Here is a 15,619-nt window from a genome sequence, read left to right as displayed (position 1 = left end):
AGAGAGGTTTTTGCTATAGGGCGCGTGCGCTTGCCAGACAGACAGAGACATAGAGACAGAAAGCGAGAAATCACCCCCCAGGGGGGATGGTCACGCCGCAATCCCTTCTCCTCTATTCTTCTCTCAGGATCTTGGGCACACACGCACATGTGCCTGAGTTTTAATCCACCGGGTCCAGGACGCGAACCGCGGTCGACTACTTGGGAGTCCAGCGACATAGCCATTATGCTAACTGCTGGTTTCCAGTAATGCCAGTTCTTAAGAAAGGATCAGGAATTTGTCAGGAAAGCAGGGAGGGAGGGATATCAATGAGGAAAAAGCATGATCTATTCAGGCAACTCAAGTGTTAAAGCACTTAGTGTTGGATCATAGACTGCAAAATGGACTCTGTTCAAAATGAGATTTGGTAAGTTTTAGGGGTTTGATAATGGTGGGCCTGTGTATCAAGCAAGGGAGTATATTATATATTCTATCTATGAATAAGGTGTGGAGATGGTTTTAAGCAGAGATACTATCTGATTAGATTTGAGTCTTAGAAAGCTCAGACTGGCAGTGTGAACTGGCTCCTCTTGGAGTCCAGACATATGTGGTTAGGGTGAAAGGGAGGAGCTTTGGGAATAGGAATAGGGCAGGGTAATAATGAATGGTCAAGAATTGGATTGGGTGACCAACAGGTAGTGTACTGGTGAAGACGCTGGACTCCCACATACTGACTATAGTCTGAGTCGCAAACTTAGCAGTTTGCTTTCTTTTTATCTCTCTCTCTCCCTCTATGGTCAAATGAAAATAAATAAAAATTAATTAATTTAATTAAATAATTATTTTTTTTAAAAGATTACCTTAAAAAAGAATAGGATTAATGTAAAAAAGAGGGATGTTAGGGTAGTTCTGGGATTTCTGGACTAAGATCTTGATAAACTGATGTACTGTGAAGTAGGATAGGGACTAGAGGAGGAAGAGGAATTCACAGGAAAAGGTAAGAAATGTTTGTGGCATTTAGCCTTATGTTGATGAGCCCTGTTTGATTTAGGGTCACCAAGAGGTATTTGGGTATTTACCTAGCTCTCGTGTGATTGACTGCTCACAGGTGAATGTCTTGTTCTTTTTCTTCAATTTTTCCTTTTTCTTCTTTTCGTTCTGTTTGCTTTGTAGTTCAATAGTTATTTAAGGGACCAGCAGTTAGCATAATGGATATGTCGCTGGACTCCCCACATAGTCGACCATGGTTTGCGTCCCAGACCCAGTGGCTTAAAACTCATGCTGGGCGCGTGTATGTGCGTGCCCAAGATCCCAAGAGAGAACGGAGCTGGGCGCGTGTATGTGCGTGCCCAAGATCCAAGAGGAGAACGGAGGAGAAGGGATTGTGGCGTGGCCATCCCCCCTGGGGGGTGATTTCTCGCTTTCTGTCTCTCTGTCTCTCTTTCTGTCTGTCTGGCGAGCGCACGCGCCCTATAGCAAAAACCTCTAAAAGAAAAGAGAAGAAAAGAAAAAAATAGTTATTTAAAATCAGATAATTTGGTTTTAGCTAAATTGCTTTGTACTTAGGTGACTTTTTGTTAATGTGAAGTTGCATTGTTTTCTTTTTCTGTATCTTGTGGGTTAGCAACCTTAAACCTGAAATGATATTTTTTTACTGGTGTGAATAGAGGACCAAGGACCAATACTTAGCTGTTTCTAAAATGTTGGGGAGGATGAGGACAGTGAAGAAGAGGTAGGATAACTACCAGCAGTAGTCAGTGGACCAAGCTTATATCATAGGATGCAGTGAAAGAATAATTTCAAGGGAAGGTTAAAGACATCTTAGTGAATCATGTAAAAAACCAAAGAGATTAAGATAGAAGAAGAAACCAGAGCATTTGCTGAGACTGTTAGGAATATCTTGGGTCAGTTTTAAGATTGGTGGATAAAAATGGGTGCTGGGTTTGGAGAGTTTAAGAGCCAGTGACATTAATTTAATATAGGTTCAACTGTGTCTTCTTTTACACAAAAAAGGAGTGTTTACCTTTTATTCATTGAGCAATGTCCCAGGGTGTTAACTCAGGGATGTAAAATATATTCCTTGTTTTTGGCTCATTTCCCACGTATTTCTCATAGTGAGTGCGAATATCATTAAATGTTGTATTTTGCATTTAAAATGGCCCCTAACCAGAAGCCAGCTATTTCATCTGATGCTCAGTTGGAGAAATGGCCATCTGTTCAACACTGTGTTTTATACATAATTCATATGAATTGTAGAGCTTTAACACAGAATGAAATATATCATACTTTATGAAAGATTTAAAAGATTTTAAAGTATCATTTTAACTGTTCACAGTTTCACTTGATTTTTAGATTCTACTTGCTGGCTTTTCTTTTTCACTCTCTAGCAAAAATTTTCTATGACAAGAGATCGAAGGAATATAAATTATTGATGGAGAGAAGAGTTTGATAATTAGAGAAAACAGCAAGGTTAAAGTTAGTTTTTTATTTGTTTTGAGATACCTGTGGATAATTGAAGACAGATTTGAAGATGCTAGGAAGACAGTTAATAAGTAAAACGGTAATACTATTTTTTTAAAAAAGAATTATATAATTTTGGGGCCAGCAATTGGCGTAATGGCTATGTTGCTCATGTAGTTGTGGTTTGAGTCCCAGACCTGGAGGTTTAAACTCACGCTCCGTGCATGTCGTGCATTCCCAAGATCCCAAGAGGAGAATGGAGGAGAAGGGATTGTGGCGTGGCCATCCCCCCTGGGGGGTGATTTCTTGCTTTCTGTCTCTCTATTTTTCTGGCAAGCACATGTGCCCTATAGCAAAATCATCTCAAAAAAAAAAAGAATTATTTAATTTTATTATTATTATTTTTTAATTTGCCATATATATAGAAAACGTGCTCTGACCAGAGAGAGGGAGAGAGAAAAAAAGGGAGAGCGAAGAAGAGAGGGAAAGTAAGAAAGCGAGCCAGCAGGTCCCGAACTTGAACCCCAGGTGGCCATGTTGGAGTCCAGCGTCTTAACTACTGTGCCACCTGCTGGCCCCAGAAATAATACTCTTTAATACAGGCACATTTCTTCTTCTTTTTTTTTTGGAGAGGTTTTTTCGCTATAGGGCGCGTGTGCTCACCAGACAGACAGAGAGAGACATAGAGACAGAAAGCGAGAAATCACCCCCCCAGGGGGGGATGGCCACGCCACAATCCCTTCCCCTCCGTTCTCCTCTCGGGATCTTAGGCACGCATGCACACGCGCCCGGCGTGAGTTCTAAGCCACTGGGTCCGGGACGCGAACCGTGGTCGACTATGTGGGAATCCAGCAACATAGCCATTACGCTAACTGCTGGTTCCCTACAGGTACATTTCTTTATCTTTCTGATAAGTAACAAGCAAAGCTTTTTTTTTTTTTTAAAGAATGTATGTATGTGAAATAAGTCTATTTCCTTTTTAAGTTGCTGTTGTACATTAAAATGTTTTTAAAAATATATTTCTTTGTCTGTTTACAGCTTCAGAACTAGCTAAAACACCAAGAAAAGGTGTTTCATTTAGTTTAAAGAATGATCCTGAAATTAGGATAAACAGTCCTCAAAGTAGCAAAGGTAAGACTTTACTCATATTTTGAAAACAGTTTACATACTTATTTCTGTTTTTTTGGAGAGGTTTTTGTTTGTTTGTTTGTTTGTTGTTTTTTTTTTTGCTATAGGGTGCATGTGCTTGCCAGAAAGACAGAGAGCAACAGAGAGATAGAAAGAAAGTAATCACCCTCCAGGAGGGATGGCCACGCCATAGTCCCTCTCCTCCATTCTCCTCTTCGGGATCCTGGGCACGCACGCACATGTGCCCAACATGAGTTTAAGCCACCGGGTCTGGGATTTGAACCACGGTTGACTACATGGGAGTTCAGCAACATAGCCATTACACTAACTGCTGGTCCTGAGTTTACATACTTATTTCAAGTTAGAATATATTACTTTTATTTCTTGTCCTAGTTGATTTTTTTTTTGAGAGGTTTTTGCTATAGGGCGCATGCGCTCGCCAGACAGACTAAGAGAGACAGAGAGACAGAAAGCGAGAAATCACCCCCCAGAGGGGATGGCCATGCCCCTCCATTCTCCTCTCGGGATCTTGGGCACGCACGCACACGTGTCCGGCATGAGTTAAAGCTACCGGGTCTGGGACTCGAACCGCGGTTGACTACGTGGGAGTCCAATGACATAGCCATTATGCTAGCTGCTGGTCCCAGTTGATTTTTTTTTTTAAGATAGATTTTTGCTGTGGGGCACATGCATTCACCAGAGACAGACAGACAAAGAGACAGAAAACAAGAAATCACCCCCAGAGGGGGTGGCCATATTGCAATCCCTTCTCCATTCTTCTCTTATTTTGGACATATACACACATGCACCTGCTGTGAATTTTAAGCTGCGGGGTCCAAGACTTGAACCACGGTTGGTCGACTACATGGGAGTCCAGTGATGTAACCATTACACCATCTGCTGGTTCCCCCGCAAGTGAATTTTTAAATATTCTTTCCTATCCTGAAAATGTATTTAACAAAATGCAGTTAGTACTCCAACATGCCTATATTTAGCAATCAATAAGAGGGAAAAATACCTGTGCTGAGGTGCAAATTGACATGGCCAAGTAGAGACAGTCTTCTAAGTCCCATTGTCATTTGTTAAGTTAGCCTGTTGCTCAGGGAATATTTGACTTTGATACTATATGAAATACAGCTTTGGGGATAAAGGAATCTTAAAAGTTTCTGGAGAATGTGGGGCAGCTATTTTTCAGTGATCTGTTCCAACTGTTTGTTTGTTTGTTTGTTTGTTTGTTTTGAGAGGTTTTTGCTATAGGGTGCGTGCACTCACCAGACGGACAGAGAGAGACAGAGAGACAGAAAGCGAGAAATCACCTCCCACGGGGGATGGTCACGCCGCAATCCCTTCTCCTCCATTCTCCTCTCGGGATCTTGGGCATGCACGCACACGCGCCCAGCGTGAGTTTTAAGCCACCGGGTCCGGGACGCAAACTGCGGTCGACTACGTGGGAGTCCAGCGACATAGCCATTACGCCAACTGCTGGTTCCCTGTTCCAACTATGTTGAACAGTGTACTTTTTTTTTTTAAGTTTATTTATTTATTCCATGAGAGGAAGAGAGACAGAGAAAGCTTGAGATAGACAGATAGATACCCCCAGCAGAGTCTTCATACTGTGAACCCCCTTCAGCTTCTGCCAGTCTCCATTAGAGGCACCCTCTGTGCTCAGGAAGGTCCCAGGACACAAACCCAGTACCTTCCCTTGTAGGTCCAGTTGCATTACCACTGCACCACTGGCTGGCCCTAGTACAGTGTACTTTTTAATAATCAAAAATGAAAAGGGGGACAAGGAAAGTGACGCAGTGGTGATGTACCTGGGCCTACATGGGAAAGGTTCTTGGTTCTTGGTTCAAGTCCCAAGGGCTCCCAGAATGTGCTTTGCACATACACATGTACCCATGAATGTGCTGGCTGAGACTGGAGGCAGATTACAATGTGAGGACCCTGTTAGGGTGTCTGTCTATCTCTCTGTCTCTGTCATGGAAGAAATAAATTAACTTTATAAAAAAAAAAGGAAAAGTCTCCATTTTTTCATGTTAACACTCCATAGAAATGTAAGAAGTAGCTGTCACTAATGTCAGTAATCATAAAATTAAGTGATAATAATTATAGCCTCTAGTGGAGATGTAGTTAATTGAGAATTCAATAATATGTGGTAGCTTCTGTATAGAAACTGTAACTTTGCTTTTAATGAAAGTAGACCATGATGAAAAGTGGTGCATTTGTAGTCAGTCATGGCTTTTTGTTTCATTCTTTAGGACATTCTGCCTCAGAAAAAGGTCAACCGAAGGTAAGCAACTGACTAAAATAAACTTCAGTGTTACAAAATAAGACATAATGAAAAATAGCTATTTCATCGCTTAACTTGCATAGTGCTTTATAATTTACATGTATTTGCAAATTAAAAACTTACAGATGAAGAATTTGAGGTTCAGAGAGGTGATGTGACTTGCATAAGTTCATGTAACTAGGAAGGAGAAAATTGGAAAATAAACCCATATTTTCTGGGAGGTTCAGAGAGGTGATGTGACTTGCATAATTTCATGTAACTAGGAAGGAGAAAATTGGGTTTTCTGGGTTTTCTGGATCTAGCTGTTGTACTTTTTCTATGTCAGAACTATTTCTGAAAAATTTTTTAAGAGAGATTTTTGTTATAGGGTGTGTGCGCTCTTCAGAGACAGGGTGTGTGCGCCCTTCAGAGACAGAGAGACAGAAAACAAGCAATCACCCCCTAGAGGGGATGGCCACGCCGCAATCCCTTCTCCTCCATTTTTCTCTTGGGATCTTGGGCATGCATGCACACGTGCCAGGCATGAGTTTAAGCCACTGGGTCTGGAACTCGAACCACAGTCGACTTTATGGGATTCTAGCAACGCAGTCATTAAGCCAGTTGCTGGTCCCGGAACTGACAGTTTTTATCTTCTCATTTATATTTTTGTGGGTTTGATTTTTCATTATCGATATGGGCAAGCCCAGATAGGCATGGAGGAGTCCAGAGCACTTGATGTGTGAGTGGTGAGTGTGTCCAGGCCTGGGTGGTTATAGAATTAGACATGCCTAACTTATATACAAGCTAAGTTAAGGAGACCTCTTAGACGGGGGTGTGAGTATAGACATTGAATGCCAAGGTTATGGCCTGTGCAGGAATGTCCTTTTTAGGCAAGTCTAGGTGTGGGATAAGACATGTCAGAACTTTCCTTGTCTTTAATAGAGTTTTCTTCTTTTATCATGTCTTAAATATAGTATCACTGTAAAAAGAAAAACTCATTTCCATAATCCAATCAAGATTTCTGGGTATGCTGCGGCATTCTTTTTTAATTTGAAGGTCATGGTGCATTCTTATATCTTATCAGCTCCCTCAAATGACCATCAGAAACTCTTTGGTCAAATAAAACTACCTACACAATAAGAGACAACATCATCATGATAGACTCTTACTGTATGGTCTTACAAGAAAGAATTCAAGAGAAAATATGTACAAGGCTTAGGAATCTGGCCTAAAGTGGTTTAAGGCAATTTTTGAAGAGGTTTTTGCTGTAGGGTGTGTGCGCTTGCCGAAGAGAGAGAGACAGAGAGACAGAGATAGTGAGGGAAAGTGAGAACACACACACACACACACACACACACACACACACACACCTGCCCCAAGAGGATGGTCACACTGTAGTCCCTTTTTCTCTGTTTTCCTCCCAGGATCTTGGGCAGACACGCACATGAGCTCGGCATGATTTTCAAGCCACTAGGTCTGGGAACCACAGCTGACTTTGTGGGAATCCAGCAATGTAACCACTATGCCATCTGCTGGCCCCCAATTTAAGGGAGTTCTTTCAAGATGGGAAACTGATTAGTATTGGGCAAAGTTGGGGACATGTTATCTTAGGATTTTTAGACACAGAGAGTCTTGGAAAGCATTTTGATAACTAACCCTTGCTTGAAAGATAAGCAAGGTTATCTATCTTGGGCAGTAATTTATTGTCCTATTAGGAGAACAGTTCACCCATATGAGCAAACTGTCAAGATAGATTATTTTGCAGAAATTTCCTTTAGCAAACAGAGAAGTTATTTACTAATTAGTCTCATCTTTTTGAGCAAGAATTTTCTGAAACAGTTACATTGTCACAGATATATTCTATGTTCTCAGACTCAATAATTAAGTTATATAGGGCAAGTTGTCTCAGTTCTCGTTGAAGCTGGTGTAGTAGGATATAGCCTGCATTTTTAAAAAATGAACAGAATATGAAATTGGTTTTATAAGTATTTTTTTTCTTTCAGTTATATATATACATCAGTACTGGGTCAAGATGAAAATGTGGGGGAAAAAAAGGATCTTGATCAAAAAAGTATAAGGGGTAAATAAGGGGGCCAGCAGGTGTCACAGTGATTAAAGTCCTCTCTCCCACATGGCCAACCACGGTTTGAGTCTCAGACCTGGTGGCTTGAAACTCAAGGCAAGCACATGTGCATGCGTCCCTAAGAGGAGAATGGAGGAGAAGGGATTGTGGTGTGACAATACCCCCATTGGGCGGTGATTTCTTACTTTCTCTTTCTCTATCTCTTCTGCAAGTGCATAGTGCAAAATCTGTTTAAAAAAAAAAGAAAAATAACATGTATACCACAGTTGTCATTTTTATGTGGTATAAATTTACTTGGCATTAAAGTATTCTGTGAAAAGAAAACTTTTTCTTTTGAGAAGAAAACATGCTTTATACTTTTGTAGAAAGTTGAAAGTTTTTAAAATATGGAAAGTAGGGATTGGCAGATGGCATAATGGTTACGTTGCTGGACTCCCAAGTAGTTGACTGTGGTTTGGGTCCCAGACCTCGTGGCTTCAAACTCACGCAGGTGTATGTGCATGCATGCATGCCTAAGATCCCAAGAGGAGAATGGAAGAGAAGGGATTGAGTTGTGGTCATCCCTCTGGGAGATGATTTCTTACTTTCTGTCTCTCTTTCTCTCTCTCCTCTCTTTGGTGAGCGCATACAACCTGTAGCAAAAATTTCTCTCTCAAAAAAAAACAAAAGTAAAAATGTATCAACTCCCAGGCAGTCATAGGTACTCATTTTTTCTTCACATAGTAACAAAGGTGCATATATACTTCACAAATGTCTAGAATTCAATTTCTAGAATCACTCTAGTAATTCATTGAAATTTGTTATATTCTTTTTGTCATCAATAGTCTTCGTTTTTTGTTTTAATAAAATCATTTTTCGAGGAACTAAGCTAATCTGGTTCATTTATTTTTTGGGGGGGGCTGTTGCCATAGGGCACGTGAACTCAGTGGAGAGAGAGAGAGTGAGGGAAAGTGAGAAATCATCCCATGGGGGATGGCCATGCCACAGTCCCTTCTCCTTTAGTCTCATCTCAGGATTCTGGGTACACACACACATGCCAACCTGGGATGATTTTCAGGCTACTAGGTCCAGGACTCAACCCTTGGTTGGCCAGGTGGGAGTCCCACACTTTAACTACTGTGCCACCTGCTGGCCCCCATCTAGCCTTATATTCTATTAAAAACAAGATTTTTTTTTTCTAGCCTCTTTCACCGAGATCAGTCATTATTTTATATATTATTACGTATTTAACTATAGTGCTTTTTTATTTTTAAACAGAACAGTGACAAAAATGAATTTCTGTCAACAACACCTTATCGTCTGAGAAAAAGATTAACAGGTATGTATTTCTTTTTACATGAAATTTTTATAGAGCAACATCCCAGACCAGCTGGTGGCGTGGTATTTAAGGCACCTGGATCCCACACAGCTAACTGTGAAGTTTGAATTGCGGATCCAGCTGATTGAGAAACAAGCTTTGTGTGTGTGTGCCCCAAATCCCCAGATGAAAATGAAGGAGAAGGGATTGTAGCATGGCCATCCCCCAAGGGGGTCAATTTCTCTCTTTTTTGTCTGTCTCCTGTGAGTGCATGTGCCCTGTAACAGAAACTTTAACAACTTGAAAAAAAAAAGAAGAGTTATATCTAAACAAGGGAAATAATGGTTAGGTAAACAGGTTCTAGACTTGGATTGCTTATTTATATTTTTTTTAATCTTTGGCCTGCTACTTACCAGAACCTCTCCCTACATCAGTTTTTTTCATTTGTAAAATAGACATAATGATGTTTCTAGCCTCAAGAGTTGTTTAGATGGGACCAGCAGTTGGTGTAATGGCTATATCACTGGACTCCCATGTAGTTGACCATGGTTCAAGTCCTGGACCCGGTGTCTTAACTCAGGCCAGGCGTGTGTGCATGCATGCTCAAGACCCTAGGAGGAGAAGGGATTGCAGCATGGCCATCTCCCCTGGAGGGTGATTTCTCGCTTTCTCTCTGTCTTTCTGGCGAGTGCATGTACTCTATAGCAAAAACGTCAAAAAAAAAAAAAAAAAGGTTGTTCAGAGGATTCATTTAAATAAAGGGCATCAAAAATGCTTAGTGTAGTACATAACTGTGGTATAAATGGACAAACGTGAGCTTTTATTATCTTTAAGTATTGTAGTAACTATTTTAACTAGTTACTGCTTCCTTTTCATGAAAGAAGGGATATACTCATTTCCTCAAGCTGTAGATTATATAAATACAAGGACTATATCTTATCTTTTTAATTTCAACACCTAGCACCATGTCTTTCACATTGTAGTCCCCTCTTTTTTTTCTTTTTTAATTCTTTTATTTTTTTTGGAGAGGTTTTCGCTATAGGGCACGTGCACTCGCCAGAGAGACAGAGAGAGACATAGAGACAGAAAGTGAGAAATCACCCCATCACCCCCCAGGGGGGTTGGTCATGCCGCAATCCCTTCTCCTCCATTGTCCTCTCGGGATCTTGGGCATGCACGCACACACGCCCGGTGTGAGTTTTAAGCCTCCGGGTCCGGGATGCGAACCATGGTCAACTACGTGGGAGTCCAGCGACATAGCCATTACACTAACTGCTGGTCCCTTTAGTCCCCTCTTACGTGCAGCTTCAGGGACTGTGGTCAGCTATGACCTGAATATATTAAATGGATAATTCCAGAAATGAACAGTTCCCAAGTTTTAAATTGCACATTGTTCTGAGTAGTGTAATGAAATTTCGCAACATTCTGCTCTCTTCTTCATCACAAGAAGAGTACAATATAATAAGATAGCTTGAGAGACCTTATTTGTATAACCTTTATTTCAGTGTATTGTTGTTATTCTATCTTATTGTTAGTGATTGGTGTTAATGTCTTACTGTACCTAATTTACAAATGAAACTTTATCGTAGGTATGTGTGCATAAGAAAAAACATAGTATTAATATATATGAGATTGGTATAGTCGTGGTTTCCAATATCCACTGGGGATATTACTGAATAATCATTAGATATTGAAGTCACTTAAAACCTCTCTTTAAAAAAAATGCCTGTTGGGAACCAGCAGTTAGTGTAATGGCTATGTCGCTGGACTCCCACGTAGTCGACCGCGGTTCGCGTCCTGGACCCGGCGGCTTAAAACTCACGCTGGGCGCGTGTGCGTGCGTGCCCAAGATCCCGAGAGGAGAATGGAGGAAAAGGGATTGCGGCGTGACCATCCCCCCGGGAAGTGATTTCTCGCTTTCTGTCTCTCTGTCTCTGTCTGTCTGTCTGGCGAGCGCACGCGCCCTATAGCGAAAACCTCTCCAAAAAAGAAAAAGAAAAATGCCTGTTTATTTGTTCTGAGATAGTTTAGAATTCCTTCTATTGTTTTATTTAGAAATTTTATAATTAAACCCTGTTAAATCCTCATCATTGTACTGAATGCTATACAAAGCTAAGAAAACAAACATGGGTCTTGCCTTTTGAATATTTAACTTTGAGACAAATGACTTGTTGACCTTTTTATTTCAGAAAGATGTCAGCCCCTTTCTTGCTGGCAGTAACATTAGTTAACATTAGCCAAATCTAGGTAGGCTTTAAGGCTTTATACTGTAACCTTTCTTTACAAGATAATGAATTGTATAGAGCTGCAAATACTACATTTTTATCAGCCTAAAAATGGTAATGCTAAGTGATTGGGTATCTGAAGCAATAAAAGATAATATGTTTGGGCCAGTAGGTGGTACGGAGGTTAAAGCCCTAGATCTCATATGGCAGACTGTGTGTGTGGTTCAAGTCCCAGACCTATCAGGTTGAGAACATGCCAGGCGTGTGTATTTGCTTAACCAAAATCCTGAGAGAATAGGATAATGGAAAAGGGATTATGATGTGGCCACTCCCTGGGAGTGATTTTTCACTTTCCTTGTCTTCTTTCCGTTTCTTTCTCTGCGAAGCACATGTTCCTTATGGGAAAACCTAAAAAAAAAAAAAAAAGATAATACATGGAATTATGATTTTTATCATTTCCTGTCAGATAGATCCTCTGTCTTATGTTTTCTCCTTACTCTCTCTTCTAGACAGAAGTTGACTTCCTCTTTCTTCTCATTCCCCATTAAACGTTCGGAGGTATAATGTAAATAAAATAGAAACATTCTGTAGTACCTCCTGCTGTATCTATACTGTGAGCAGCAATCAGTTCAAATCTGAATCTGCCACATGCCTACAAAATCTTGCTTGTCTTTCTCTCTTTTTTGATATCTACATTTGTTATAGATTGATTCCAAGTAATCCTCTGAAATATAGCTATTGTTTAGAATAAAGATACTGATTTGATTAAAGTTCTTTCACTCATATTTTAGAAGATAATTTTATACTCATTGAGTGTTGAACTAGTTTTATCCTTACTTGATAAGTTTAAAACTAGCTTTGTTTTGCGAAGTAATGGAGTGGTTCTTCAAAAATAGGTAAAGGCAACTGAATCCCATATGGTTGACTGTGCAGTTCATGTCCCAACCAAGCATTTTAAAAAACACTGTGTGTGTGCGTGTGTGTGTGTGTGCGCGCGTGCGCATGCCCAAAATCCCAAAAGGGAGAAGTAGAGGAGAAAGGATTGTGGCATGACTGTGCTCCATAGGGGTGCTTTAGCTTTCCCCCCTTTCTTTCTATCTCTACAGACAGGCCTTCTGACAAGTTAAAAAAAAAAAATAGGGACCAGCAGATGGCATGATGGTTATGTTGCCGGACTCCCATATAGTTGACCACAGTTCAAGTCCTGGACCCAGCAGCTTAGAACTCACACTGGGTGTGTGTGAGTGCATGCCCAAGATCCTGGGAGGAGAATGGAGAAGGGATTGTGGTGTGGCCATCCTCCCGGGGAGTGATTTCTCGCTTTCTGTTTCTATCTCTCGAGCAAGTACATGCACCCTATAACAAGAATCTTTCACTAAAAACATTAATAATAATAATATAATAATAATAAGGACCAGTAACAGTTACGTCACCGGACTCCCACATAGTTGATTGCGTTTTAAGTCTTGGACCCAGCAGCTTAAACTCATGCTGGCCGCATGTCTGTGTGTCCCCAAAATTCTTCGAGGAGAATGGAAGAGAAGGGATTGCTGTGTTCCCGTCCTTCTCTAGGGGGTGAATTCTCGCTTGCTCTCTGTTTCTGTCTCTCTGGCGAGTGCATGTGCCCTGTAACAAAAATCTCTCTTTAAAAAAAAAGGTAAAATTCCTGAATCAACTCTGGGATGGAGTGTACATATGTTTTTGCAGTATATAAAACAGTAGCCACCATTTCTTGAGTGTATATTGTTTAGTGCTTTATGCCATAAAATCTCACATTATGCGAAGTCTAAAATACAAGTTCCATGGCTGATATGACTCAGCAGTGTCATTAAGGAAGCCAGGTTTTTCTTCTCTTTTTGTTCTACCATCAGCATATTTCATATTTAGTTTTGATACTTCATATTGCAAAATGACTTCCATAGCTTTAAACTATAGGTGTAAATAGAGGTATTCCTTCCATAGATGAGGAAATATTTCCCAGCAGCTTCCAGCAAATTTCTCCTCAAGTCTCATTGGTCAAAGGGCTATATAGCCTACCTTAGTTGCCAGGAAGGCATGGAAGACAAATATCTGGCAGAAGGAAAAACCAATTACCACAATTCATGCCCTAGACGCATTGCCATGTTTTTACAAAAATGGAGTTCTAGCAGCAAGGAAGAAGGAAGAATGGTATTGGGTATGATTGACAAGTTGTACCACAGTTCTTGTGTGTCAGTCATTATTAGTTGCTTTACTTACATTCCAGTGTAATCTTCACAATGGTTTATTAAATCAGTAGCTACTTGCCTCATTTGATAAATGAGGAAACTGGTATTTAAAGAATTTACATAAGTAGCTCCAGTGAAATTATGAGCAAGAAATGACGGAACCAGAATTCAAACTGTCTTACTTCAAAGCCCACGCTTTTTCCCCACAATGCATCTATTGTCAGATTGTCACATTTTCCCACTGGCATTTTTTCTCCTTATAGTTTCAGGGTCTCATTCTGACAGTGAAAGTGAATATTCAGCTTCCAACTCAGAGGATGATGAAGAAGTTGCACAGGAATATGAAGAGGACACTAATGCTGTCATGTTCGGCCAAAAGAGTCAAACTCAGAATAGAGTAGTTTCAGCTCCTATTTGCAAAGAAACACCATCTAAGAAAATGAAGAGAGATAAAACAGTAAGTGAAGAGAGGGTCTTTAACCTTTAAGAATTATGATACTTTGACAATAGGCTACCCTAAGAGAAGAGATACACAAAAGGGGTCAACATAGTTCCTTTTCTTCATTTTTCTACATTTTATCAACCTTACATAAATTCCCACCTTCCTTCTGGGCCATCTCTTCTGGCCTGTCTACATATTCATGAATCATACTATAGTATGTGGGGCCAGCAGATGGTGTAATGGTTACATTACTGGACTTCCACATGGCTGACAACAGTTCAAGTCCCAGACCCGGTGGCTAGGGATTCATGCCTGGTGCTTAGGTGTGTGTGCCTGAGATCCTGGGAGGAGAATGGAGTAGAAGGGATTGTGGTGTGGCCATCCTCCCGGGGAGTGATTTCTCACTTCCCCTTTCACTCACTCTGTCTCTGGTCAGCGTATGTACCCTGTGACAAAAAGCTCTTCAGAAAAGAAAATACTGCAGTATATGCTAAAGGTGACATCTCAGTTCATTTCTGAAAAATGAACTCTTACATAAATAGTGAATGGAGAGTTGGAGACAACTCTTCTCAGTATCCCTTTTTTTACAGTTTTGTTTTGGTAACCTTGTTGGTGTATTCAGGTCAATGTCAATGATGTGGCTGTGGATCCATGTCGAATTATTTAGAAGAACAATGATTGAAAAAAGGCACTCAGGCCTGAGAAAAGGCTGATTATCCTGCTGCTCTGTGAAGAGCTTCAGAACAGCCTAGGAAGCCTATTGTATGAATAGCTAGCTTGCCATCCCTTCCTTACTTCCCCAGAGGTTAGTCCTACCTGAAATCAGAAGGACAAGCAGTGGACTGTTTCACTAGAATAGTTGGCAAGGTTTTTGGTTATGTTTTAACCTTGCTATGTATTTCTATCTTATTTTCACAGTATTTCATCCAAACTAATATTAAAAGATTGGCTAAGACAGTTTGAGGAAAAAATAAGGGTTCTTTTATGTAAAATCATCTTTATATTTTTAGACTAAATGACAAGTACATATTGAGACTTAGAAGTCTTTTTTAAAAATAATTATTAATTTAATTAATTTATTTATTATTATTATTCAGTATGACCAGAGAAAGGAAGCTATCCGATCAAAGGATTGAACCATGGTCGGCCATGTGGGAGTCCAGCACCTTAACCACCATGCCACCTGCTGGCCCCCCTTTTTTAAACTTTTATTTATTTATTTAAAAAACAATTACTTATTTTTAATTTTTTAAAATTTATTCATTTATTTATTTTAATTTGACCAGAGAGAGACACAGAGAAAGATAGAGATAGAGGGAAAGTGAAGAAAGGGAGAAAAAAAGCCACCAGGTCCAGTACTTGAACCATGGTCAGCCATGTGGGAGTGTCTGGTGCCCTAACCACCATGCCACCTGCCGGGCCTTATTTTTATTTTTATTATTATTATTTTTTTAGAAGTCTTTTTTTGTGGGGAACCAGTAGTTAGCGTAATGGCTATGTTGCTGGACTCCCACTTAGTCGCACACTGT

The 15,619-nt window shown here is 40.3% G+C and overlaps 1 protein-coding gene across 4 annotated transcripts in view; it reads left to right on the top strand.

The window, feature by feature from the left end:
* Window positions 1-15,619, top strand: part of ORC2 (origin recognition complex subunit 2) — a 51,059-nt gene that overhangs the window by 15,728 nt on the left and 19,712 nt on the right. For all 4 annotated transcript variants that reach the window (XM_027773635.1, XM_027773634.1, XM_027773632.1 and 1 more), the window contains exons 6-9: window positions 3,478-3,570; window positions 5,826-5,857; window positions 9,177-9,237; window positions 13,912-14,105. In XM_027773635.1, coding sequence (XP_027629436.1) covers window positions 3,478-3,570; window positions 5,826-5,857; window positions 9,177-9,237; window positions 13,912-14,105 — 380 coding nt within the window. The remainder of the gene's footprint in view (window positions 1-3,477; window positions 3,571-5,825; window positions 5,858-9,176; window positions 9,238-13,911; window positions 14,106-15,619) is intronic.

This window comes from Tupaia chinensis, unplaced genomic scaffold (genome assembly GCF_000334495.1).
Source record: "Tupaia chinensis unplaced genomic scaffold, TupChi_1.0 Scaffold000361_2, whole genome shotgun sequence".
Lineage (NCBI taxonomy): Eukaryota > Metazoa > Chordata > Mammalia > Scandentia > Tupaiidae > Tupaia > Tupaia belangeri.
This window is presented reverse-complemented; position numbering and strand designations above follow the sequence as displayed.